Source organism: Hylaeus anthracinus, unplaced genomic scaffold (assembly GCF_026225885.1).
Source record: "Hylaeus anthracinus isolate JK02 unplaced genomic scaffold, UHH_iyHylAnth1.0_haploid 12002, whole genome shotgun sequence".
NCBI classification, from domain to species: Eukaryota; Metazoa; Arthropoda; class Insecta; order Hymenoptera; family Colletidae; genus Hylaeus; species Hylaeus anthracinus.
In genome coordinates this window covers 6,744,705-6,770,870 of record NW_026534349.1, presented here as the reverse complement: position 1 = coordinate 6,770,870, position 26,166 = coordinate 6,744,705, and the positions used below count along the sequence as shown (strand labels likewise).

The following is a 26,166-nucleotide window of genomic DNA, read 5'->3' as shown; positions in this document are numbered from 1 at the left end:
CAGTATCTAATTTATCTTGATAAATCGAATTCTAATTTTGAATTGTTTTGGTTGTTATTAAAACTTCGAAAATCAATACACACTTCAGGGACAATACAAGACCTTAAGTCATTATCAACATCATCTTAATCTAAGAAAATAGTTCAATGTCTCGCTGCAAGTGCTGGATTAGAGCATAGAAGAGCTTGTTAAACAAGAGTATCAAGTACAGTTAGGCTTCAAAAATGTTTTAATAGGAACACATTGGAAAGTGTTTTTTACGTTGGCTACCATTATTAATTTCGATGGTTAGGTTGAATGTGATTTTCAGAGTCACCGCCCTAATATGTATGTGAAGTGCGCTGCAATACCATTTCAGTTTATGTTTCATCATCTTCCATAAGATGCTGCATCTATCATTGTAATAAAAAGCAAATATTAATTTTTCATAATCAAGAAGCTCGATCATAGGCGTCAATAGGAGTATTATTGTAAACGTAAACACCTTTCGCAATTGAAACGACAAAGTTTTGTGATTGGCTTATTCGCATAATTGACTGCTACCGCCATCTATCTATTGAAGTACGAATTAGTTTAATTGTGTTCCTTTTGTTCATTACTGCTGTCATTACCTATTAGCGTGATGTTGAGTGAGAGAAAAAGCATCTAACGATACAGTGAGAGCTCTTAAAATGTGTTTTCACCGCTACAAAGGCTATTTTCATACTCTGATGTCATTATATTTTTATATGGTTTAACCATACTTTTCCTAGTCAAATTTTTTAATTAGAAATAACATTATCCTTTATGAAATATATTTCCGTAATATGGCAAAGACGAAAACAATCAGTAAAGGGTGTCCCAAATGTGAACAGCAGGTAATTTTCCATAGAATTTAATGGTAAAATGCTTTTGTTGGTTATTAGCCAAGTACTCCCTTGTGAATTGAATATTTTTGTGATAGTATTATCGTAAACACATAAATTATTTTTATTAGAATGAATTAATTTTACATTTATGCATTATTTATGTATATATTGTTCTCTCATTATGTGTATATAATGAATGTTTCATTATAATTGTCCTATACGATTAAAATATAATTTTGATATATCGTATATGAATTTAATAAATTTATTTATTAAGGTACCCGTTGCCTGTAAAGCATGTCCATGTGGTCATTCTTTTTTTAATGCAAGACGTAATTCTATCAAAAGCCCTCCTAGTCCTGATAGCGGAGTAATGAAAACCAGACGTACCAATCGAATCAAGCGAGAGAAACCAAATTATTATGATGCTTTGGAATATGACAAACAGTCAAAGAAAAGTGCAAAAGTAAGACTTTATCCACTTGAAATATTAAATACATAATTAAGAAATCGAGGTACATAAGATACCTTTACTCACTATAGATCAGAAAAGCAACAGACACTGCAAGTGACATAGACTGCCGACAACTAAATAAAAAAAAGAAACGAAAAGGGAAAGGCAAAGGGAAAAATGGAAGCAGTAACGGATTAGATGACGACGACGAAATGGAAGGAATCAATGGTTTGTCACCAGAGAAGCAACTCACATGCTCTCTAATATTACAAGAATTAAACAACAAAATGAGCATTGTAGCCTGGAAACCAACTTAAGTTCTTTTTACTTACTAACGTGTCTCTTATCAGAATTAATATCATCCATTATTAGTAGACTGATATAATGATTTTTCACATGTGATTAATTAACAACACTGCAGCATTAACTTAGAATTACATAATTTTATGGATGGATGAATAACATTAATTCATAGAAATGATAAATAATTCTTTTTAACAGAAAAATAGATTGCTATCGACTGCTTGTAATTTTAAAAATAATGTACACTCTGTGATAAATTCTTTATACTTTATTTTTTAATATCGCGTAACAGTTTATCGAGTTTCTCGGACATCGTTCTTTTTTTATACTAATTTATCTTCCAAGTATAAACATCAAGGCGACATAAGTGAAAAGAATATAACTTTTATTAAAGATCACTGTGTTTAATTACATCTGTTTGTATGAAAAATATGTATTTCGTACTAAGATTGTTTTTTTTTCATCGCAGAACCTGCCGCAATTCTTCGTTTTCTACAAATAATCATAATGTAACATGTAAATATGATGTACATACTGTTTATATATAATGTATAATATAAGGCAAATTACAATTGTAAATCAGTTTTAGAAGCAGTTCTTTACATTGTACATACAACGATTTTAATCCTACGTTAAGATTTTTACTTAAACGTGAACAGTGTAAATGAGAACGTTCATTTACCAATAAACTAGATACGTGCATTTATAAAAATTTAAGAAAATCACCCTTACCTGCCGCGACCGAGGTATTTATCGTAAATCTTTTTTTTTTTTTCGAATACAACTGAACCAAGCAATACATCATAGTGGAATAATTGTAGCGACAAATGTTGCGATTTATTAGTTTTCTATTACACATTCGTTCGTTTCGTTAATCACATTCGCAAAATATCTTTATTCTTTCACGGTCGCCTCTCCTTGCGTATTACCGTTCTCGGCATTAACGGTAATCTTCGATGATTTCGATACTTCGTTAAAAACCAGGAGCAGAGGTAGACCTCCCATGACCATGCAAGTTCCCATGCAGAGAAAACATACGGTGTAACTTCCAGTTACATCGCGTAGGTAACCTGAAAATTAGTTAACAACGACAATATCGCCGACGTTAATTACGGAGTACAGCCATGGAACAATACCTCAGCAACAACTACGCAGAATCGAGTACCTTTGAATTCGTCAATTCAAACGTAATTAACCTTTTAAACGAATGTTACAGGTATAAACGTAGATCATAGTTAAATACCTGCTAGAGGTGGAATAGAAATTGCTCCAACACTTTGGAACATCCTAACGAGACCATAGGTGGAGGATATTTTGTCGGTTCCATATTGGTCAGCAAGAAGGACGGGAACTAAGAGAAACCAACAACCCAGGCATAATCCGTACATGCCAACGGAGCATGCTAGCACGTAGAAAGAATGAGCCATCGGGATCGCCAACACAGCTACTCCAGCACCCACCACGCTGTTAAACAGGACAAGAAAAACAAGCAGACATGTCAATAAATTCCTCTTCGTAATAACGAAAACGTATCTGTTGATTCTGTTTTCATAATTAAACTTTTACATTACTTGGCGTTATGTTTCGTAAGAATAATGAAAATCATACCCATACAGCACGGAACATTGCAGAAATATTTTTGTGTGTAAGATTTGAAATATTTGATGGAGTATTTTCTTAGTTGTCGCAACAACGTGTTTATGCCCGCCTCTGTGCAAGTTGCAGCAACGTTTCTGCAACATTTCAGACGATACTGCTGAGACATTACGGAAACGTTACATGAAGATTTCCAGAATATTCTAGAAGTACATTTCTGTTTGTGCATCAGTAGTTTATATCTCGCTATATAAGTAATATACTTCATTTGTGTAATGCCAGTACATTCGGCGTGCTATGATTTCAATGTTCTTTTATCTATATATGAAAATTTATCGAGAAGTTGATACTTTATTTAAGAAATCATCAGAATGAACCTCTTTCATTTTCTTATTCTCGTAATAATGCAATATAAAACGTTACTAGGAATCCTACTTCGCGGACGACAAACGTTGAATTTCTACCAGTTTTTGATCACCCTAGTAATTGAAAATGCGACAAGCTTTATAATATCTTTTACTTTCTATATCAATGTTTTGTTACAGTCCCGAAGAAGCTAGCTGGGAGTATTTTATTCAAAAGGAGACGTCTTAGGAATCCTCGTACAAATTAAATGGTGATCAACTACCGGTAAGGGAAGTCTATTTCTCGTTAAATGTACCTTCCAATGTATCCTTTCCGTCGATCGAACAGCTGCAGGTCCGAGAGCCAACCGAGACCCAGTCGTCCGCACAAATCAAGAGCGGCGGAAATGGCCACCAGGTAGCCCGCTTCCGATTTCGTGTAACCGGCCGCGTGGACGTACGCCGGCAGATAATAGAGCATGTAAGGGCTTCCAGTCGACATGAGACTGACCGATAGACACATCATGATGAACTGTGGATTCTTCAACAGAGAAAGATCGATGTACTTCATTATCTTCTGGACGATGGTCTTCGGTCCCTCCTGGGCCGGAGGTTCGGTTTGGGGAGGAGCGCACACGGCGGTCACCGACGATCTCAACGATCTCAACGACGACCTGGCTTTGTACACGCACGTGGAGTCCGTCGACAGATCCTCGACGCTGTGCAATAAACTGGAGCTACGTATCTTCGAGATGGGTTTCATCCTGAGGCACTCGCCGATCACGTCCTTCTCCTCCTCGCTGTCCGTCAACTCGACGGCCACCACGCCATTCTGATGGAACAATTCGTTCAACAGATTGTGCTTGGTGGTCGCGTCGTTAGCGAACAGCAAGTCCAGCTTCTGCTGCTTCGTTGTCCCTAGCCCCTTCGTTGTCGCTATCTCGATCTTTTCAGTTTTCACCGACACCTGCGCGACGTCCTCGGGCGCATAGTTGTTCTCCAACGGTCGGTAGAGGGTTGCGCTCACGCATACGTGGAGCATGCAACCGCCAAGGAGGAGGATCGTCCCGTGGAAACCGAATTTGTCCACCAGCACCTCGATCAGAAGAGGAAACACGAAACTGCCGGCCGCTGTGCCCGATACGCATATCCCGTTCGCCAAGGCGCGGTGCTTGTCGAAATACTGGGAGACGATGATGATGCCAGGCGTCGTCGACAGACCGCCACCGATACCTGAAATTGTCCCATTCACGGTGAACCTGTTTTCACAAGTTATACTTCAAGCGGAGAATAAGTAATCTGCCCATCGTTCACACGTTCACCGCATACAATATTACAGAAAGCGTTCGTTTCAGGAATGGTGGGACTAGCATCGTTGAAATGATTCAATATTCGAGTACTATCGCGAAACACTATTCAAGTGCTATGAGTAATCATGTACTTGATCAGTGTACAAGATATTCGAAGATTTAATTGTAACCCGAGCTGATAGTATTTCATTAAAAAAGTTCGATATGTGGTTCCAGCCCCAAGAAATATTAGCGTTAAATGTTTAAATTGTTGTAATATTTTAGGAAGTAGCATAAAAATATTATCTCACGGGTCATTTATTTAACCGTGTTCGCGACTTACTCGTTATAGGGAAGCAGACGAACGGAATAATTAATCTTCAACAATCGTGAACACGTCCTCCATCGCTAATGAGCAATGTCACGTACAGGGTGTTTTTAGAAACTACAGAACGTTCTCGAAAGATTAATTCTCTGTGTATTTCAGAAATATTTCTCGAAATATGCAAGGCAATATTCCGAACGTGTTTCAGCAATATTGCGTATCGTACGGGTATCTGGTTCCTGTTCGCATTTTTACTTTAGCGCAGTGTCTGCGCTTCGTTACGTAACAAGCACCGTTTATAACGTTACATATACGTATACGTGTATATACCTATGCAGAGGACATGCCTAAATGGGCATCACAAAAATGCGATGGTACTCTATGTCTCTCGACGTTTAGAAAAAGGATTTGACAAAATTGGGCTCGCAAAACGTTTGCTCTGATGCACTTCAAAGTCATGATATATCAAAGTTTTAATACTTTATATATAATTATGCGAGATCGTCGATACGATATCTTGACAATAATGCATAGACGATATAACACTGTCTGTGTCTATCTAAAAATGATTAATGCCTGTTACCGTCTGACGTAGATGCATCTCAAAGTGAAACGTTCTCGATGCGCAGCTATCAGCACATTTCCATCAGCTTTCAGGCGCGGAATGTACCAGTTAAATTTCGCGATACCCATTTAGACTGGCCTTGCACAAATGGAACGTACGAACGTCTGACAAATGGGCACGATGGGATTACAAATCAAAGCACATGCGATCTCTCCACGAACCTGTCAAGACTCCAAATGTAAAAAAGAGATGCACCAAGCTCGTGGCGAAGTAACTTATCGTTAATCCTAAAGCACAGAACAATCCCCCGATGAACACGACCGTCCGACAGCTGTATTTCTGGCACAGCATGCTCGTCACAGGCGCTGCGTACGGAGCAAGACATACGAACATCCGTTAAACGACACGTTCAAGGATACGAAACACGAGGCTTTCGTCGAGAATCGATCCGACGGAAATCGAACCGACGATTACTCAGAGATGGGCAAAATTTTTGTTCGAGTCATAGATGACGAAGCAGGTAAACGTATAACGATCTAGCCGCGACGTTTCTCGGATACCATAGTTATATTATTCTTTCTTCTCGTTATAATTTTGTTTCGAATAAGATCTGAGTTTGCTAATTGTAAGTATATGAATTATCGTTCCAGGTTTGGTTCAAGGTCTAAGATATAAAGAGTCGTTTGGATAAGAATTTTGCCCGCCTCTATAACTTACCCAGTGCGAGGCAAAGACAGGACAGAATAGCTGGTATCCAGGAAGCGACCGACGCCGTGGCGTCCTTGAATGTCTCCATGACCTCGACGTACAACACTCCATAGGATTTCACCAGGCCAGCCACCCAGAATTGAACGAAAAACGCCCCGAAGACGATCACCCATCCGTAGCCGCCGTCCAACGGTACATAGGTGATGTTCCTGGGCTTCTTGGTCTCGTACCTTCTCGGCTTCCTTTTCTTCGCGGAGGAGCACTTGGTCGACCTGAGCTCCCTCGATTTGGCTATCAACGGTCTGGCGGTGAGGCTCGATATCGTCAGGAGGTTGTCGTTGTCCTCGTCCTCGATCGTCTCCGGGCTCTGGAGATGGGGCGGCACGATAGGGGTGGAGGTAGCCGTCGCCTGGACAGCCAGCGAGGCTGGCCTCTTCGGCGACGGCACGCCGTTGCTCAGGTCGAAGACGGGAGCCGAGTGGATCGACAACAGGGAGCCCAGCTGATTCTGTTGATTCATGTTCTCGTCGATGACTGTAGCGCCGACCATCTCCTGCGACGCTGTCGCACAGGCGACAGTGTCACGCTCGACCGAATCCTGCAGGCTCCATTCTCGTGGTAGCGACATATTTCAACGGCTTCGTTAGCGCGAGGGGGACCGTAATACATTGGAGTTACGTTGCTTTTACGCTCTCGGTTTGCTTAACACGGCAAACTGTCTTCCTTCGACTGGCTTCGACGCCCTCTGCTCCCGGTCCGCCTCGATGCGAGCTTCAACGTCCTCTGTTCGCGAGCTCCGACCACGTACAACCCCCCCAGGGCTCGTCCTCTCGTCTCGTCGTCGATGGTATTCGACAACCCGTTACGAACAGGACTGCTTTCCGTTTCTCCAGCGGACGAGCGCGACCCTTCTCTGCGTTTCTTGCGTGTTTTCTGGCCCGGTTACCTGCCCTTCGACGACTTCCCCCTCACCATTTACACGTTCTCCAGGAGTCTCCTTACTCGGTCTAAGGGTGCTTGGTAAATAACCGAGATGAAAGGGCTGCGCACGCAGAGGAGGTCGCCACCGAGTGGAAACTTACGGGATCGATACACGGTCGAGCCGTCGACGCGCTTGGCATCTCGCGGCCGAGTCGCCACCACGTGGGGCTGGAAACAATATGAGGCTGTCGGTTTATTGTCCTACGACCGACCCACTTTTCCACCCCCGAACCCACGACTTTAAACGCTTAACGTTCGCTTCCTCTCGTACTTGGTCGCTTGGAATGCTTAACGTACAACAGAAATACTGTATTCGATCATTTTCTTATACATTAATCCGTGTATGTAGTAGCCTGTGGTAGGTTCTACCGCAGGCTACCACAGATTTTAGGTGTCTTCGAATGGTCAGGGACACTCGGAAAAATTCGATACGCAGTATTGGCAGATGAGAAGAGTGGCTCCAAGTGATAAACTCGTCTCAAACTACTCTGTTCGCGTTTACGAATCAGCTAACCCTTTATTTACTGAATCTCTCAAAAGTTTTTATAATCTAGGCGTCTATCTTGGTCTTATATCATTTTATAGAATTGTCTTTAACAAGCTTCCAAAAGAAAAGAAGCTTGTGCTGCCATCCAACAATTAAAAACGAACTTCATAGAAGTGGACTTGAAAGTCGCAATAGGTTTCACAGCGTTTAATTAATACTTATAAGTCCCGCCAGTAAAGAAAGGGTTAAACCTATCCTCGGTCATTTTTCTTATTTACCTATAATATAATATGCGTCTGTTGCCAGGCTCGATAGGATTGAAGAGTCAGGCGATCGATCCGCAGCCACGACCGTGATTCACGCGGCGATTCTTCGATTCTGGGATCGCGTGTTGCCTGGCAGACATCACCGACCGTCGATGACGACCGTCGCAGAAGGTGGGGGTAATTATTCATAAAGGAGGAACGAGCTCGAGGAAGACGTCACTGGTCGCTAAAAGTTTCAAAGGTTCCGACGTCCACGACGCTCTTGGTTCGCTCTTCGTAGAAGCATCGGAACGATAATTTGTATACTTAGCAGACTTAGATTGTATCAAGGCTGTAAAATTCATAGGAAGAATGAACAAATCAAATACCGGATGAGCCTAATACACTATACAAAAGGAAACTGTTAATCTATGTTAAATATTGATTGCCAGGATAATCCATACTTAATGTTATAAATGCGAAAGTAACTTAGTTACCTTTTCACGCCTAAACCGCTGAACAGATTTCGATGAAATTAGGCAAGGGAGATAGATTGGATATTAAGGAAGGACATAGGCTATATTTTGTTTCGATAAAAATAAGGTTTCAGGTCGAAATCTCAATATTTGTAAATAAAGAGAAGTATCGATCGAAACATCTGTGTTACGGAAAACAAAAGACAGTCCTGACTGGTTCACGAAGGTTCACGTGGTTGAACTTTCAGTCGAACGCAAACGGCATAAGTGAACAACAACGAATAACGCCTATAATAACGCCTAAGTACGATCGCAAAGAAGGATGATTAAACGATTTAATTGAATTACTATCTTCGATGCTCTTTGACTACAATTTCCCTAAATGTCTCTCGACGCATCCCCCCTTTTCACCCCGCCAATCGATTGCTGGAAGTCCTGGAACGCGATACAGAAGAGATGAAGGGAAAACCGTTGTTAACGAATGTATAGATCCCCTGAAAAAATACAATAACACCCTAAAATTGCGATAGTGGGGACGGAGTCTGTGCGCAGCATCCGAACGGATCAATGAGTCTCCGAGTTCGGTCTCAGATCTACCTTCGCGCTCGACGTTGGCGCTGGGTCCGTTCGCTGGAGAACTCCGATAAGGGCGTGAACAGTTTCCAAATGAATCCTCGGACGCTAGAATCGCTGGGAGTCGCGTGAACGTTCAGCGAGTGGCCCCGATTCGGTACGTTCAGATGATCCACGAGGACAGTAATAGAGGCGTAGATCCTTTTTGTTCACTGAGTTGTTATTCACATTTGTTCAGAAGCTAAGGTGAAGGTAGTTGTTCGCCAGTGGATGACGTTCCTCAGCAGTGATATATCCTCGATACAAAAGCTGTTCTCGGTAGTCCTTTCGATGAGTCACTTTAGGGATCCCCTTGACGTCACCTGTTTGAAAACTTGTTTCTCCATTCGTGTTACCGTTCGATCTGTCCATAGAAAACTATTCGTATAAAATTGCAAAAAGAAAATTCTGTTATCTGGATAATATTGTCCGGTGCACTTGCCCTATCGCTCGCCACGGTTTTGTGATCTCTGTTCTTCTGTCCTTCAGCTGCTCGACAAACATTTCTCGAATCTATCGTTTGCCGCAGATCGAATCGCGCGATGGCGAAATACGAAGGAGCCTTATTATTCCTCCTCCTAATTGTCGCGAACGACGAGGTGTACAATGGACTCGCCGCACACCAGGCCAACAATCCCACCCTCTTTAAGATCGGGGGTGTATTGTCCAATGAGGAGAGCAAAACTCATTTCAGGAAAACAATCGACGTAAGTAACGCGCGAGCGAGCCTTTCCCAAAGTAGATTCGTTAACGTAGACCAACCGAAAGCCTCTCGACGTCAGCTTCGGTGTTTACTATACGTGACCTCGATGATTCGTTCGAAGGTCTTTGAGGTCGAGCGATTTTCCTTAACATTGACGCTTGGAAGTCTCGGTAAGGTTACCATGTTTATTATGCAACTGTTAACAAATTCAGAGGATTATTCAATACTTCATAGAATAAAGGAACCATATGATCACGGATTATAATTTAAGAATGTTTAAATAGAAATAAAATATTTTGAGATTTGTATGGGTCATTGTAATAATCTAATAATCCAGATGCCCAGAGACTTTCGAATGGCAGTGCACAATTTCATCGAAATTACCAGCGCGAAATGGCAAAAGGATATCCTCGTTGTCCCGTTTTTCCAGCATCTGAACTTCGATTCGAAATACGTCAGCAAAGGGGTGACCTATAAGCACACGGTGATTCAAATGGACTCTAATCCAATTAGAATGGCACTCAGCGTGTGCAAGTCTCTGATCGCCGAGCAGGTCTACGCGGTGGTGGTGTCCCATCCTCTTACGGGAGACCTGTCGCCAGCAGCTGTTTCCTACACCAGCGGTTTTTATCACATTCCCGTCATAGGGATCTCGTCGAGAGACTCGGCGTTCTCGGATAAAGTAAGTCGACGAGTTTACAGAAAAAGATCAGAAAAGATTGCAGCTCGTTCAAAGGTTTTTCCGTAAATGAGATTGCCGGTAATACCTCCATTGCGTCATTATCACGTTACCGGTATTATTATGTAATTGCGCGTTGAACATCAATTAAGCACGATCTCTATTCTTGCAGAACATTCACGTCTCCTTTCTGCGCACGGTACCGCCGTACTCGCACCAGGCAGACGTATGGGTGGATTTGTTGAAACACTTCAACTACATGAAGGTGATCTTCATCCATAGCTCCGATACGGACGGCCGTGCCTTGCTGGGACGGTTTCAAACCACTTCTCAAAACTTAGAGGATGATGTCGAAATTAAGGTACAGGTGGGTCTGAAAGCTTCCCGTCTTCGTGCTTAGAATCTTTAACGGGTAAAGTTTACGAGAGAAAAGGGTGGTTACTGTATAGAAAATGTATAGAATGTATCTGTTCTAATAGAACAAAGATACGACGTGATTATGCATAATCCCATTTATCAAATTGACCGGCAATTTTATATAATCCCTAACTCGTAATGGGGAAACTTGTTAATGCATATGCTCCCTACAAATACTGTCAACTTTAGTGGGGATTATCCATAATCTCCAGTTTATTATATTTACAACGTATCTATCACATGAAAAATAGATGCTGCAACATTCATGCGTCTTTTCAAACAGGTTGAGTCTGTTATCGAGTTCGAACCTGGCTTGGAGAGCTTCATGCACCAGCTGATAGAGATGAAGAACGCGCAAGCCAGAGTCTGCCTCTTGTACGCCTCGTGAGTACGCGTTTCTTCTAGTGCATCGTTGTACCCTGAATCACTCGAATCTCAAGGGTTTCTTTTCTCCGATCGACGACAGAAAGACCGACGCCAGCGTGATCTTCCAAGACGCCGCTGCATTGAACATGACCGGCGCAGGATACGTTTGGATCGTGACGGAGCAAGCCTTAGATGCGCCCAATGCACCGGAAGGTCTTCTCGGCTTGAAATTAATTAACGCTGAGAAAGAGAAGGCTCACATCGAAGATAGCCTGTCAGTCCTTTTCTAATTCTACATTGACGTCTGCGCATCCGTGTCACGTGTAGCTTCGTGTCTAGACAAAGTTACCCACCATACTCTCTACTATGTATTTCAAAGACGCTCGATACATGTGCATGCGAAGACTTTGCCGCTTCTTTCGCCTAGGGCTGGGACTATTCTTCAAATTTCCCTGATATATTCCCTGATACATGTTGAGTTGAATATTTAGGCAAATAAAACAACCAGGTTTTATTATTTCCATAGAGACGATATATTTAGGTAACGGAAAAATAATTGTGCGTAAAACGGCACGGTCAGATCCCGAACAAAAGCGCAGCGAAACATTAAATTATATATACTCCAACACATACTTCGAATAGGTTTTCTAGCGAAGATTGCATTAATACTCACTTTAGATTCGAGGATTAGTAGTCCCAGACCTAGTTTATGCAGCTCTTCGATCTGCCTCTCGAAAGATGAGAAAGTCCTTTTTGATGTTCTAAATCAGGGTTTTTCGAACTGCGGTCTATAGATCCCTAGGAATCCGTGATCCGTAAGGATTTGATCGTCATTGTATTAAATAAATCTCATTAAGACTTCCGCGAGTGCACGAGGTTCGAGAAACACTGTTTCCGGATGCTACCTTTTGCATGCGTTACGCAGAAACACGCACCTTGATTTCACAGCAATGTACAACTGATTTCAGATCACTGGATCACATCTCTATACCCTCCTAGTACACCTTTCAAAATCTCTCCGGGTGGACATTCCGAATTGTTCACCAAAACCGCTGTACTTTAAACGTTAGGATGTCTGTGTGTGCGAGCATTGTCCGCGTGGACCTGTGATTCAGTGAAATGTATGTTCCAGGGTGATCCTTGTGTCAGCTTTGAGGGTGATGAACGAGTCGGAGGAGATCACGGTGGCGCCCAAGGACTGCGGAGACTCGGGTGCCATATGGGAGACTGGGAAGAAGCTATTTCAGTACGCTTTTGTCTTCACTATTCGCGACTAAGAATCTGATCGGTACAAGCATGCTATTGTTTCTAATAAACGATTCGATCTCGTACATAAAAGTACCTGTTGAATAAATATAAGAATTTTAGTTAGGAGAATGAAATTAAATACTAGGATAGAATGTACTATATCTAGGCTAAAAAAATTGGACTGCTTCGATGTTATTATATTTGATTTATTTAGGTATATACGCAAGCAAATATTGCCAGTCGGTGCTACCGGCAGGGTAGCCTTCGACGACAACGGAGACCGCATCTTCGCCGAGTATGACATCATTAACATCAAGGAGAATGGTGAACGGGTCTCCGTTGGACAGTACTTTTATCCAACTGTAAGCAACGCGCTCTGCTTAGAAACGATTAAACGATCGTAGACTGAAACTACTTTGCTCACACTTCGGCACCTTCGAGCGAAGGTTTTCATTCGTAATCGATAATACAGGCACTGCTTTCCCACCCTAGAACGCGTCGAGTCAAAACAACTGCATATTAAGGGATTCTCGAAACGTAATTTGATTTTCTTACGAGATAAATGAGAAGCCAATGAATGAGTCATAGCTAGACTGTGGATTATATGCATTTATGACGTACAATAATATAGAAAATTAAATAAATGCACAAAATCCGCATGTTTAGCTATAACATATCTAATTTGTCAGCCAAAACATAATATCCCACGTGTCTTATCGCTTTTAACAAAATAGTCTATGTTCGTCTAATTTGGATATTAGTTCGTTATCGGTGAGTTTATCGTCTTACGATGTCGCAGAATGGAACCAAGATGAAGCTGAGCGTGAATGAGTCGAACATAACGTGGCCTGGCCGAGTAAGCGCCAAACCGGAGGGTTTCATGATCCCTACGCACTTAAAAGTGCTCACAATCGAGGAGAAGCCGTTTGTCTACGTTCGTGAAATCACCGACGGTGAACCCTGCCTGCCAGAAGAGATTCTGTGCCCTCATTTTAACGCTACCGAACACGATAGTAAGATTATACAGTAAGATTGATCTTGCATCGAGTAACAATCCTTTATGCATATTTTTGCTACTCTCTGCAACTCGTTTAAACGTTTTTCAGCGACAAGAACATTCTGCTGCAAGGGATACTGCATGGACTTGTTGAAAGAACTGTCGAAAACTATCAATTTCACCTACAGCTTAGCCCTCTCCCCCGATGGACAATTCGGCAGCTACGTGATAAAAAATAGTTCAGGTGCGGCGTGAAGCTATTTAAGTAAATATATCACAAGTAAATTTAAGAACCTCCACGAATATACGCAGTATTTAAAAAACGATCTCAAGTTAAAAGATTACGGATTTCTACAGTCGGAGGAAAGAAAGAGTGGACAGGACTGATCGGAGAGCTGGTCAACGAGACAGCAGACATGATCGTTGCACCGTTAACGATCAATCCGGAGCGCGCAGAGTTCATCGAATTCAGCAAGCCCTTTAAGTATCAGGGCATCACCATTCTTGAAAAGAAGGTACGGTATACGCATGGAGCAAACGATGTATCAAGTATAGAAATGGTAACGATATTAAAAAGACGCGTCGATCTTTAGCCATCAAGATCGTCGACCCTGGTATCGTTCCTCCAACCATTCAGCAACACCCTTTGGATACTGGTGATGGTGTCGGTGCACGTAGTGGCTCTAGTTCTGTACCTCCTCGACCGGTTCTCGCCTTTCGGGAGGTTCAAGCTAGCAAACACTGACGGTACCGAAGAGGACGCCCTCAACTTGTCCAGCGCCGTTTGGTTCGCCTGGGGAGTCCTGCTCAACAGTGGCATCGGAGAAGGTTCGCGATGCTTACCCAGTTAATTGAATTACTAGGATCGAATTACCGACAGGATGGGGTACACAATTCCGAATGACCGTGTTTCCTGGTTGAAAATAGATCGAAATGACGGAGAAACAAATTGTACGACAAGATCCGTCCTTCCAACAACCTTGCCTTTCTCCCATCGGTGCAACGATACACGTGGAAAGCGCAATTATGCTAATTCTTCATGGAAAAGTGCAATTACATTTCTTTTCCTCGTACTCAAATCGATTCCTTTTGTCATTCCGCGAATAGAAGAATGCACGTACTTTGCTTGTTACTGCCTCGGGCAGCGTAACTTCTCGGCGATCATTAGTGTCGAACCTTCGGGAAATGTATTTATAGCGAGTGCTATTATCTTCTTTTGCCAACCGAAGCGTAATTAAATCGATCAAACAAGGGACAACAGAAACGTAGTTGCGTGAAAATATATCGATATTCTCGTGCCCCCTGATACGTCGTCGCGATAACGAGACTTTTCGAAGCATTTCATGAATATATTGTACGTAACGACGATTCGATTCTCGACGATTTCCCAGGTACTCCGCGAAGCTTCTCTGCTCGCGTGTTGGGCATGGTCTGGGCAGGATTCGCGATGATTATTGTGGCATCTTACACTGCCAACCTGGCCGCGTTCTTGGTGTTGGAACGACCAAAAACAAAATTGACTGGGATCAACGACGCTCGAGTAAGAATACAACAAATTTAACAAATGTTTTCCAAACGACGTAGCTAACGTAGCTAACGTAGCTCGATCTGATTCGTCGAGGACAAATCCCTGCATTCGATGCATATATCGCGCGGAATACGCTATCGTTACAATTGCTGCCGTTGAGTATTGATTTTAGTCAAGGTAGCAGAAATGTTGCACGGCTGACGGAAATTTAACGTTACGTTCGCAGCTCAGAAACACCATGGAGAACCTAACGTGCGCCACGGTGAAGGGTTCATCCGTGGACATGTACTTCCGTCGACAGGTCGAGCTGTCGAACATGTATCGCACGATGGAAGCCAACAATTACGACACTGCCGAAGACGCTATCAGAGATATAAAAATTGGGTAGGGGAGCTCGAACGAGGCCTTGACAAAATTTTTCTTGATGTCGTCGCCTGGAAATCAGTTGCATTGAGAACAATCTACTCGCAGGAAACTTATGGCCTTCATTTGGGACAGTTCTCGACTGGAATTCGAGGCTGCCCAGGACTGCGAATTGGTAACAGCTGGAGAACTGTTTGGTCGGTCTGGTTATGGAATTGGCTTGCAAAAGGGGTCTTTATGGGCTGACGCCGTGACCCTGGCCATCTTGGACTTTCACGAAAGTAAGGCTCGCTCGTTGCTCTAAACAGTTAGAGGCTACTTTAAAGTCACGCAAAGTTTTCATTAATGTACTTGTACACTTGTATACTTGCCAAGAATTTACGAACCTACTATACCGTATTCCGCACCTTCAGGCGGTTTCATGGAGGATCTCGACAAACATTGGATCCTCCAGGGCAACGTGCAACAGTGCGAGCAGTTCGAGAAAATGCCCAACACCTTGGGCCTGAAGAACATGGCCGGTGTGTTCATAGTCGTGGGTGTCGGAATCATCGGTGGTATCGGTCTGATTATCATCGAGGTGGCGTACAAGAAACACCAGATCCGCAAGCAAAAGAAGATGGAACTGGCGAGACACGCTGCGGACAAATGGAGAGGCGCGATCGAGGTAAAGAAACCTAAGCGCAGTTCCATTGGCGTAATCAAACATCTTTCCGATATCTTTCGCTGTCCTTTCCTCAGAATTCTGTGTTTATCAGTAAACCGCAGGCAGCCAGGACGAAGTAGGAGCGACGCGTGGGAATACTATGAGACCTAGTAACAATATAAATACACGATCGTCCAATAAACACACACCATAGATTCGAGCACAAGTTCCGCTACACATGCTTTAGGGATGATACAAGTAGTCAGGCTTCTACTAAAACCGGTGCAAAATACGACGTCGATCGTTGAAAGGAAATTCGGTGACCAATCGTCACGTCGTATCTTGCACCTAAATCGCTTCACTTATCTGGCATTAAGTATTTTTGAAGTCGGCTTCGTCATGTTTAAAATTAAGCTTCAGATTACTACTACGCTATTATTAGAGCCGCAAAAGTATGATTATAGTTTTGTACATCGAAATATCGCATTATAACATGTAAGTCCTATAGTATTTAGTTCAAGCAAAGAAGCGAGTGCCAAATTTCTTTCGATTGATTAAAGCTTTCGGTGAAGCTCCCTCTAATCGAGCACCTTTTGCTCTTTTTTTCTTTCAAACGCAGAAACGGAAGACCTTACGAGCCTCGATAGCCGCTCAACGAAGGATCCAAAGCAACGGCCTAAACGATCCTACGACCGTGAGCCTAGCGGTGGACACGGTAGCTAGATCTAACGTGGCACCAAGAAGTCCTGGCCGTGCATGGCCAGGAGACAGCGATATCCGTCAACGACCAATCCCTCGCGCTGATGATATCAGATTATCGCCAGCCGCTTACACCGCGGACGTCTCGCATCTAATAGTGTGAGCCAGATGTTTAACCATCGACTCGTACCTATGTCGTAAATTTCAGAATGTTATCGTTACCGAGAGAAACAACGGTAGAATTACACGTTCGTGTAACTGTTTGAGGATACGTTTGTTTTATACAATAAATATCGTTGCTTTAACGCAGTCTTTCTCAAACATCACGTCCTGCTTCCTCCCACAGGCCACTTCCATAAGGAAGTAGCTTTCGTCGACCATTCCTAGAGGAGCATTTATTTTTAGGACAAATATTGTAATGCTTCAACAATTTTTATTCGATCCGTATGCGTACAAAATTATCATGAAAATTGTCATTTCTCCCGATATAATATCAATTGTGATTGCATTGTGGTAATTAAGCGCCGAGGGTATCCAGTAACAAAACTCGTAACGATTAATCACAATCGAGTACGTGTCGTTATGCAATTCGTTTCTTTCATATTTCAATTACGCATTCTTTTATAATCGTTTCGAGTTTTATTTTTACGTCAATCTAATAGCGCAAATCGAACGTTATTTCTACGGAAAGTTGTTCTATTTCGGTACATCAGTGTTTGCCCTATTTCAGGCATATCACCAGTAACTACAGCAACTGATATATAATCAATTTTTAAATGTTTTTAAATAGCACCGTTCTTTTCATAAACCATACGATATCTAGAGTCGACGTTGAACTATCAGTTGATTCTCCTGTACTTTACCAACAAAGTTTGTTCATTAATTTCAAGTAACTATAAGTATATATATCCTTGGCAAGATTATCGAAAAATAATAAAGTTTAATTTAATTTTTCACAATACATACAAAATACAACGAATTACTCATCGATAATCTTCTGGAGAACGTAATACAGATGTCCAGGGAGGCAGTTACCAGTGCCCCGATGTAACTTTCAACTTAGTTTGTATGAAAAATTACGTTTGAATGCGACAATGGAGTTTTGTTAGTTAACTACGTTTAGTTTGCCTTCTTTTTCTCTCTTACTTCAGCGCCCCTGGCAAAAGGCGCCCAACAGATAGTCCGTAGAGTCAGCCCTGGAAATACGTAGCACGATTCGTAAGTTTCCACTCTATCTCCACTAGCCTGCACCATGACCACGGACGTAACACATGAGAACGAATTGTGTCAAGTTTCTCACCGCTGTCATTTGGCGAACTCACGTTATCCACCGTGTCGGATTTATTTTTTAGCTGACTTTTAAGTGGTTTATTCAGTTTGTAATCGAAAGGTATGGCGGATACGACCGTAGACGCGACACGTCGTTTAAACGTTAAAAAACAAACCCTGGACGACGCTTATGCAGCGCCTGCAAATTTCCTCGAGATTGACGTGATTAATCCAATCACACACGGCGTCGGCAAGAAACGGTATACCGATTACGAAGTTCGCATGAGGGTGAGTAAAAGTCATCCTCCCGAAAGAATTATTTTCATCTGTCACATCGCGTCGAGTCTTCGCTAATTACTATCGTCGCATTGTCAAACTTTCTTTTTGCCGCTTAAACGTGACATATACCTGCGTGGACCTTTTACGTCTTAAATTTCGTACAATTTTCAATGGTTTACGAATATTTTAACTTTATTTTGTTTCCGTATTTTTCGTGATTATCTCCTTCTGTGGAAAACGTACTGCATTGCAGTCGATGCTTGATCTCGATCGCAATATTGTTACATTCATCGGGATACTTAGAGGCGGCATCTGATTGTTGTATATCTGCTTATTTTACGTATTAGATGTAATTTTTTAGCAATTTAGAAAATAATTGTAGCTACGACGACGATAATGATGGACAGTAACGATTTCGTTATGCACGGCAATCACATATATTATGGGCTGTGGCTGCTATCTGACTTTCAGTGATAAAAATATGCAGATACACAAAACGTGTGTGCTCTTGGGTCCACTTATTGAACTCAGATTAACGTACGTGAAATATCTTTCGAAATTTCAATAGCGAATAATACATTTACACAGATGCAATTTCTTTTTGTTTCAAGTTTACATCTAATATGTTAGTTGATATTGAAATTTCGTTAGAACAGCTTTAATGCATTACGAAGTTAAGTTGTGAAATACCAAATAAACAAATCATTCATTTTAGATAATTACAATTTGAATGTGTTTACAAAATAATAAGTTCAGTAAAGTAATGAGATTACATTGTTTTTCCAGACAAATCTCCCAGTTTTCAAAGTGAAAGATTCAACAGTAAGAAGGAGATATAGCGATTTTGAATGGCTCAGGAATGAACTAGAAAGAGATAGCAAGGTTAGTTGATGGATTATATATGTTCATATAAATTTGACAAATGTGGAAATCAAACAAATGATAATATTATACAAATTATTTGTTATGAATTTATAGATTGTAGTGCCTCCATTACCTGGAAAGGCTTGGAAACGCCAAATGCCTTTTCGAGGAGATGATGGTATTTTTGAAGATGAGTTTATTGAAGACAGAAGGAAAGGCTTAGAAGAATTTGTTAATAAGTATGTATAATAGAATATTCTTTAATGTAGTATAAAGTATATTTAATGTGAACAAGTTTTTATATGAAAAATATTTCATTAATATTTCAGAATAGCAGGCCACCCATTAGCACAAAATGAACGATGTTTGCATATGTTTCTGCAAGAACCTGTAATAGACAAGAACTACGTACCTGGAAAAATACGTAATACATAAGTTACAATAAGACTTATCGCAAGTATATTTTCCTCCCCACCTTCGATATTACAGTCATATTTGAGTGTGTTAAAAATTTATTCTAAAGTTTTTATCAGATCCTTCCGTATTTATGCAATATTTAATCGAGCTTTCAATACTGTGATGTCAAATTACAATACTTATTTGTGAAAGTATTTATGTTTAAAATTAAACATTTGGAAGGATCTTCTTACTAAGCATCATTATTAGTCACTGCAAAATATAATAAAATTTTTTCATTTGTTTTGTTTAAAGGTATTATAATAGTACTGGTTTTTTATGCAAAAATTTATAATTTGACATTTATCACTTTCAGAGTTTGCAGAGTAACAATTGTATACAACAGTTCAATTAATATATAAATATATGAAATTTATAAATTTCAAAATATGGCTTACAAACGAAATATCAAGATGAAAACTATTACAAGTTGTTCAGTAGAAAAATAATAAGTAACTCTTCTGCATTTTTGAAGTAGTTAGAATAAAATTGTTTATATATTTGTAGTGTCATCATAGGAATATATTTTGACATCTAAAAAAAATATAAAGTAAAAACTTCATCTTTCGCTATACAGTTTTTTACTGGATAACTTGTAAATAGCATAAAGATTTATTTGTAAACAGTGCTATTGCAAATAGGTAAATAAGATAAATCCAGTTATAAATGGAGGTAAATCTTTTGAAAATTGTTTATAATTTGATATTCTCTACACGAAGAAATGTTAAAAGTATAAAATTTACTGATCATAATTCTTTGTTTATTAATGATAAAGCATATATAACTAAGGCGTTTTGAATCTCCTTGTTATATACTTCTTGTTTCATTGTGAGAATAGGATACAAGGATAAGATTGCTATTGTACTGAAATCAACAGTAAAATTAATAACTTGTACGTTGTGTTTTTATATTCTTTAAATTTATATTATAAGCATCACTTCAAAGGTTCATAATTATCAAAGGGACTGTGTACAGGGCATAGATTAAACTGTTTTACCGTTTTTCGTTTAAGTTATACTTTATATTACAAGAGAACTTTTATTACGTGTATTTCATTACTATAATGTACATATATTTATGTGTGCGTTTATGCGCATGCATATACACTCACATATAGATAGAAGTATTGTATATCAATATAAATAATAAGCATAACAAAATTGAGACTGTGACTTACATACTACTTTAAAGCTTCGATGTTTGGTAAAAAAATTATAAGAATTTCTACTTCGTTTAAAAAAAATATGTAAGGAACTTATGAAACAGAGAAGCAGTGCCGCTTATTCAAGATGCATTGCTTTAACGGATATTCATGGAAAAATTTTATATTGTTCTTCAACAAAATTTCTATACGCAAAATAGTTATCACGCTTTCCCATTTATACTGCATTCTTTCTGTATACATATCTTTGGACAATCAATATTCAACATACTCCTTTATTGCATTTTTCTCTTTAAAATAATATGTACAGTTTCACTCTTCGTGTGGCTCCGAATTTGAAATCTTTAAAAGTCTACATTAGTAAAGCGATAGGAATACTTTCTTTCCCCTCTTTAATCGATTAAAGTAACTATGTAATTTATAAGTATACATCCTGTTTAGTTCTAATGAATTTTTTATTTTTGAAGTATGTTTCTATATATTTGCTCACGCAGTCTGGCTCTGAAAAATAAAAAGTATATTGGATGAAAAAACATCTATATTAATTTTTACATTACTTCGCTACTATCATTAAATCTTTAATAAAATACAGTACCGCAATACTAACCAGGAAATGTATTCTCGATAATGAGCATATCGGCTATGTGTTTTGCAACTAATTTAAAAAGTTGTCTATCCTTAATTCGTCGTTTCTTATAAAATGGCATTAAATGTTTTACAATCCATGGGGCTATTCTCTCCTTACATGCAGTTAAATGATCTTCGATACAAATCGGCGATTCTGGCATCGTTTCTTCGTCGTCAGATTCTCCAAACAATTCAACAAATTTTTGTTTTACCCGTCCATATTTTCTGTAATTGTTCAAAGACAATTCTGTCATTTTCGTTTTTAATTTCGATACTTGACATACACGTTCAACGAACCAAATACTATTCGCTCTGCGTTTCTGTTTACTTTCTGGGGTTTCAGGTTCTGGTAACACCGATTTATTAGCTTCTCTGCTTTTCATCTCCTTATAGTAACTAAAACTATACTTTCCCGTACTTATATTCGATTGTTTTACAGTACTGCTTTTAACAAGATTTGACTTTGTACCATTTTTACTTTCGGATATGCAATTTTTATCATTGGAATTATATGGAAGGAGAGAATCTGTTTCTAAACATATTTTATTTATCTCTTTATCCATGTTAGCTTTACTAACACCCGAATGTTTTTCAATTAACGTCATGAGATCGCTACTATCGTCGCTATCGCAAAACATGTCTTCCATGTGTTGTAATAGAGAGTCCTGAGAATTTTCATCATCATTTTGAATAACGAATTGGTTCTGTGTAATCTGAGTACTCGTATCATCTTGCATACGATTAAAAATATTGCAATCTTGAGTTGTCTGTTCGTCGTCGAGTTCCATTTTATTAGTGGTCTCTTCGTCTGACTCATTTTTTAATTTAGTATCTTCCATATCATCAAAGCAAGTTGAATTTACAATAGGTGAAGCTGTATCACTATAACCACAAATTTCGGGAGTATTATTTTGAGTTACAATTTTGTTTGTCACATCCTCCTCCTTTTTGATAGGCGACATTTGCCTCTCAGAGGATAGTTCCTCGCAATTAGATGTAATACAGATACTTTGAATGTTATCAGCTCTTTCTAACTCTGCCCATGAATTCATTGTTTGAACTCCAATGTCTACTTTAGTTGGCGGGGTTTCTAAAACTATTACTAATTTCTTATAAGTTTTCTTGTCTATGGTGTGAGACTTAACATCTGAAATCTGTGTACATATATATAAGCATCTTAACTTCAATTACTAATCAATTTGTTACATTCCATATAATATTGATACTTAAACTTACCAACTTTAACATATTTTGCCTATACAAAGTAGCTTCTAACGAAGATCGAACTGCATATAACTCCATTTGATTCGCACACTTTTTCAAGCGATCGCATGGAATATCCTCATTTTTATCTTTATAGCAAAGAATGTAATTGGTGAGTAAACATTTATGAAGATACGAAAAATACACAGAACGGACCTGTAATACAGATAATTTGTTGATATTAATTCATTTTTAATTCATTAATCTGCAAACTGTAAACATCTTTCGATTTCATCATTTATGAACAATTAAATCAAGTTTAATACATGATTATTTTTTTGTATAAAGAGAAAAACATACCGTGGTAGTCAGTCGAAGAAATTCATCGTTAGGATCAGTGGGAAAATGTAATTTGTTTGCTGAAAGAGATGGTAATGATATTGACAGGAGATTGTTAATATCTTCGAGGCTACTGTCATCGTTAATGTCTTCGATATTGAATTCCTCTCGTTCTTTTTTCAACGGTAACGATGTGTCTATTTGCTCTATCGTCGTCATCGTGTTTTATAAAGTGTCATTAAAGTTTTGTGAAATTATTTCAAATTTCTCTTGCACAGGTCACGTAAATATTCACCGCGCAATAACGTCATGTTCAATGTTCTTATAAATCGAACGTGTATTCACGACGCTGCGAAATAAACAAGACACGTCGGGAGAATCTTCGTTAGCATTCGAATACAATAAATAAACAACTTCTTGTAATCAACAAAAGTATTGTTTATCATACATATATACAATAGCAATAGTAACAACAATAGTAAATTGCTAACGACTAACTTCACGCCAATCGAAACAAGTTGTATTAGGACGCGATGCAGAATGCTTCTCACAGGATCAATCACATTTAATTATATTCATAAAAAAACATTACCAAAACAATGTTATATTTTATTTAATAACATTCTACGAAAAAATAACGTTTAAATAATTATAACTTTCTTTATTCGTGTAAGATTTATTTACGTATCATTATAGATTTTTACTCGTGCTTCATAAATTTTATTTTCCGTAAGATTTCTTAATTACGAAATAGAAAATATATACAAATTTCATTTATTAGAATTAAACTTCGCTAGTGTATGTTTTCATTTTGCTTTATTTCAGAGGGATATCAAGGAATTGGATGGGTAGTATAAATATTGAAAAGCATGTTTAGGGAATCACAAACTATTTATATTTTTATTAATATATTGTTTATTAATTAAAAGAAACCATCAATGGTCTGGAAAAAATACAAAATACAGGATCTTGATTTATTTTTGTACTCTGTCATTATCAGTTTTTCATGAGAGGAATGCCAGAACTGTGTAATATACAATGAATCTGAATGTTTTATACATTAAGGATAGATTACAGTGCATCAGTTATCTCTAGTTTCTGGTTCTTCGTCGTACGCCGCCATAACTTTTTCCATTATTTCCCAAAGCTTGTCTCTTGTCAATTCCTTACAAAAAACCTAAAAGGTTACGTGTGCAATTAATTTATTATGGTTACAACCTTGATTATCACTTTTAACACTTACATTAAACCAAGGCTGTTGATCGCATTCATCCATTAACGGTACTACTACGCCGTAAATTTGTAATGATAGATTAATACAAGCAATTGCTATTAAATTCGGTGGATAATCAAGTATAGCAGGGGAATGATGAAAATCTTGCAGGAGTGCCATGCTAGTCTTGGCAACAGGATACTTAGACCATTCCTCTTCTCCAAACCATGCTTGTAAAGATCGTAAATAATGCAACATATACTAAAATGATAAAATTAAAATATTTAATGCAAATTTTATTATTAATTACCACAAATAAAAAAATATTTAGTAATTACTTTATGTGGATGTACAGGAGTTACTTGAAACTTTAGCATACGCATAATTAAAAGTTCTGCTTGAACAATCGCGTCCCTCATACTCCAATACTGATCTCCTAATTCTAATGGTTGGGATCCTCTGTGCAGAGTACTGTAAGATACATTCATTACATCTCTTATTTTTAGATTATCATCCTTTACTTTTCCTGCTAAATAAAGGCAGGTGGCAGCAATTAGCTGAAACATAGATAAATTTACGTAAATGTAATTATCTAAAATGTGTGATGTCCATAAATAATGTTGACAACTTATTTACATAATTATCGTAACCTCCAGGAGCAGCATCCTTTAAAAACCTATGATATAAAGTTGCAGCTGTGGCGATAGTTAATGGATGGGCTTCTAATTTTAAACCTACAATTATTAAAATCATGAATATCTGTGTTCGAGATGCAATTTAATTTTGAAATGAAATTATAATAAATCATAGACTCACCGCACTCGAATATGAATCGCGAAACTGTAAAACTATCGGTACTTTTGGTATAATCGATAGTTATACTTTTTTGTAAAGTATTTCGCTTTTCCCGTTGCATAGCTAAGACGTCGATAACATCTTTCATTTTGGAACTGTAAAATAGACAATTGAAAAATTCAAAATTATATTCTTATATCTTATTATATATTTACTGCGAAAATACATGTTATAAATCGCGGACCGGCAATTTGCTAAATGTAATCGCAAAAACTCTTCCGTAATATTATTCTGATATCTCACAATCTTTAACTTACCTTAAGGTTTCCGTACTTGTGGGCTCCGTTGGATTCATTTTGATAATAATATAAACAAATTTGTCTATAAACAATTAAATCTACTTGGTTACAGATCACAACAACATTTATCTTCCATACACCGCAAGAACCGATATTACCAACGTTCTAGGAACACTTTCACTAGCTAGAGACTTTAATGTCAGCAATAAAAATTTACTAAAAATTATAAACTATTGCGATTGTTTATTATTTTTCTGCAAATAATTTTCCCGGTATAAAGTCTGAGTTTATAGGAACATTCGAAGACCACTGTTGTTACGATTTCGATTGTTAGCAGAAAATTAATAAACAATCGAATTAAGCAAGTATTGTCAATGTCAACTACACCTACAGATCATTTTTTGGTAACGAAACGGTCACCGCTATTTATTCGATTGTTCATTGACTTTCTACAAACAATTTAGGCACCTTATGTAAATAATAAGTATAGAAAATAATAAAATGGTTAGAGCATGTTTGATTATGCCAAATTTATCAAAATACATGCAGGCATAATAGTTTAATTTCCATATAAGTACAAACTTGCGATTCATGGACACGAAAACGGTATCGCCATTTCGCGGCCAGAAGGCCGAATTAATTTTCAAAATATATGTATATATATGACACTATTTACCCCTTAATATCTCATTTTCCTTACAATTAACTTGATAAAAAATTAAATAATGAGCGTAGAAAATAACAAAATGGTTAGCGCATGTGTAATTACGCTAATAAATAA

At 38.8% G+C, this 26,166-nt stretch overlaps 6 protein-coding genes across 17 annotated transcripts; 3 read left to right on the top strand and 3 right to left on the bottom strand.

Annotated features, from left to right (window-relative positions):
* The first annotated feature begins 181 nt into the window (after nucleotides 1–181).
* On the top strand, nucleotides 182–2,188 carry LOC128892302 (UPF0547 protein C16orf87-like). Its single transcript, XM_054152635.1, has 3 exons — nucleotides 182–857; nucleotides 1,126–1,314; nucleotides 1,392–2,188. The coding sequence occupies exons 1-3, from the start codon at nucleotides 807–809 to the stop codon at nucleotides 1,617–1,619; spliced, it is 468 nt and encodes a 155-aa protein (XP_054008610.1). The 5' UTR covers nucleotides 182–806; the 3' UTR covers nucleotides 1,620–2,188.
* LOC128892285 (monocarboxylate transporter 12) lies at nucleotides 1,970–8,953 on the bottom strand. Of its 4 annotated transcripts, XR_008461039.1 has the most exons (7): nucleotides 8,179–8,718; nucleotides 6,442–7,700; nucleotides 5,946–6,089; nucleotides 3,863–4,778; nucleotides 2,849–3,069; nucleotides 2,338–2,675; nucleotides 1,970–2,097 (listed from the first exon to the last, which is right to left on the bottom strand). XR_008461039.1 is itself a non-coding variant. In XM_054152607.1 (6 exons), the coding sequence occupies exons 2-6, from the start codon at nucleotides 7,058–7,060 to the stop codon at nucleotides 2,500–2,502; spliced, it is 2,076 nt and encodes a 691-aa protein (XP_054008582.1). In that variant the 5' UTR covers nucleotides 7,061–7,700; nucleotides 8,179–8,718; the 3' UTR covers nucleotides 1,970–2,499. The 4 variants fall into 4 exon arrangements, 3 of the variants coding, with proteins under 3 accessions (XP_054008582.1, XP_054008584.1, XP_054008585.1); XM_054152607.1 differs by having other exon boundaries at nucleotides 1,970–2,675; XM_054152609.1 differs by having other exon boundaries at nucleotides 1,970–2,675; nucleotides 6,442–7,581.
* Nucleotides 8,954–9,192: 239 nt separating this feature from the next.
* On the top strand, nucleotides 9,193–17,184 carry LOC128892282 (glutamate [NMDA] receptor subunit 1). 8 transcript variants are annotated; one of them, XR_008461038.1, is made up of 18 exons: nucleotides 9,193–9,351; nucleotides 9,763–9,940; nucleotides 10,367–10,618; nucleotides 10,788–10,982; nucleotides 11,316–11,416; nucleotides 11,499–11,672; nucleotides 12,531–12,644; nucleotides 12,861–13,008; nucleotides 13,446–13,659; nucleotides 13,753–13,887; nucleotides 14,001–14,158; nucleotides 14,237–14,471; nucleotides 15,035–15,183; nucleotides 15,398–15,555; nucleotides 15,643–15,815; nucleotides 15,948–16,201; nucleotides 16,293–16,350; nucleotides 16,800–16,873. XR_008461038.1 is itself a non-coding variant. In XM_054152602.1 (18 exons), the coding sequence occupies exons 2-17, from the start codon at nucleotides 9,776–9,778 to the stop codon at nucleotides 16,318–16,320; spliced, it is 2,670 nt and encodes an 889-aa protein (XP_054008577.1). In that variant the 5' UTR covers nucleotides 9,193–9,351; nucleotides 9,763–9,775; the 3' UTR covers nucleotides 16,321–16,350; nucleotides 16,800–16,941. The 8 variants fall into 8 exon arrangements, 7 of the variants coding, with proteins under 7 accessions (XP_054008577.1, XP_054008574.1, XP_054008572.1 ...); XM_054152602.1 differs by having other exon boundaries at nucleotides 16,276–16,350; nucleotides 16,800–16,941; XM_054152599.1 differs by lacking the exon at nucleotides 16,293–16,350 and having other exon boundaries at nucleotides 10,788–10,976; nucleotides 16,800–17,184.
* A 933-nt stretch (nucleotides 17,185–18,117) lies between these two features.
* On the top strand, nucleotides 18,118–20,748 carry LOC128892300 (sorting nexin-12). The gene is made up of 4 exons (XM_054152632.1): nucleotides 18,118–18,436; nucleotides 19,214–19,309; nucleotides 19,406–19,530; nucleotides 19,621–20,748. Exons 1-4 carry the CDS (start codon nucleotides 18,272–18,274, stop codon nucleotides 19,724–19,726), a joined length of 492 nt encoding a protein of 163 aa, XP_054008607.1. The 5' UTR covers nucleotides 18,118–18,271; the 3' UTR covers nucleotides 19,727–20,748.
* Nucleotides 20,749–20,905: 157 nt separating this feature from the next.
* Nucleotides 20,906–23,759, bottom strand: LOC128892288 (uncharacterized). Its single transcript, XM_054152617.1, has 4 exons — nucleotides 23,100–23,759; nucleotides 22,773–22,955; nucleotides 21,517–22,690; nucleotides 20,906–21,410 (listed from the first exon to the last, which is right to left on the bottom strand). Exons 1-4 carry the CDS (start codon nucleotides 23,295–23,297, stop codon nucleotides 21,328–21,330), a joined length of 1,638 nt encoding a protein of 545 aa, XP_054008592.1. The 5' UTR covers nucleotides 23,298–23,759; the 3' UTR covers nucleotides 20,906–21,327.
* Nucleotides 23,760–24,020: 261 nt separating this feature from the next.
* LOC128892294 (cyclin-Q) lies at nucleotides 24,021–25,564 on the bottom strand. 2 transcript variants are annotated; one of them, XM_054152626.1, is made up of 6 exons: nucleotides 25,404–25,564; nucleotides 25,108–25,241; nucleotides 24,928–25,025; nucleotides 24,630–24,848; nucleotides 24,309–24,552; nucleotides 24,021–24,243 (listed from the first exon to the last, which is right to left on the bottom strand). In XM_054152626.1, the coding sequence occupies exons 1-6, from the start codon at nucleotides 25,439–25,441 to the stop codon at nucleotides 24,170–24,172; spliced, it is 807 nt and encodes a 268-aa protein (XP_054008601.1). In that variant the 5' UTR covers nucleotides 25,442–25,564; the 3' UTR covers nucleotides 24,021–24,169. The 2 variants fall into 2 exon arrangements, with proteins under 2 accessions (XP_054008601.1, XP_054008600.1); XM_054152625.1 differs by having other exon boundaries at nucleotides 24,021–24,255; nucleotides 24,322–24,552.
* Between the last annotated feature and the right edge of the window lie 602 nt (nucleotides 25,565–26,166).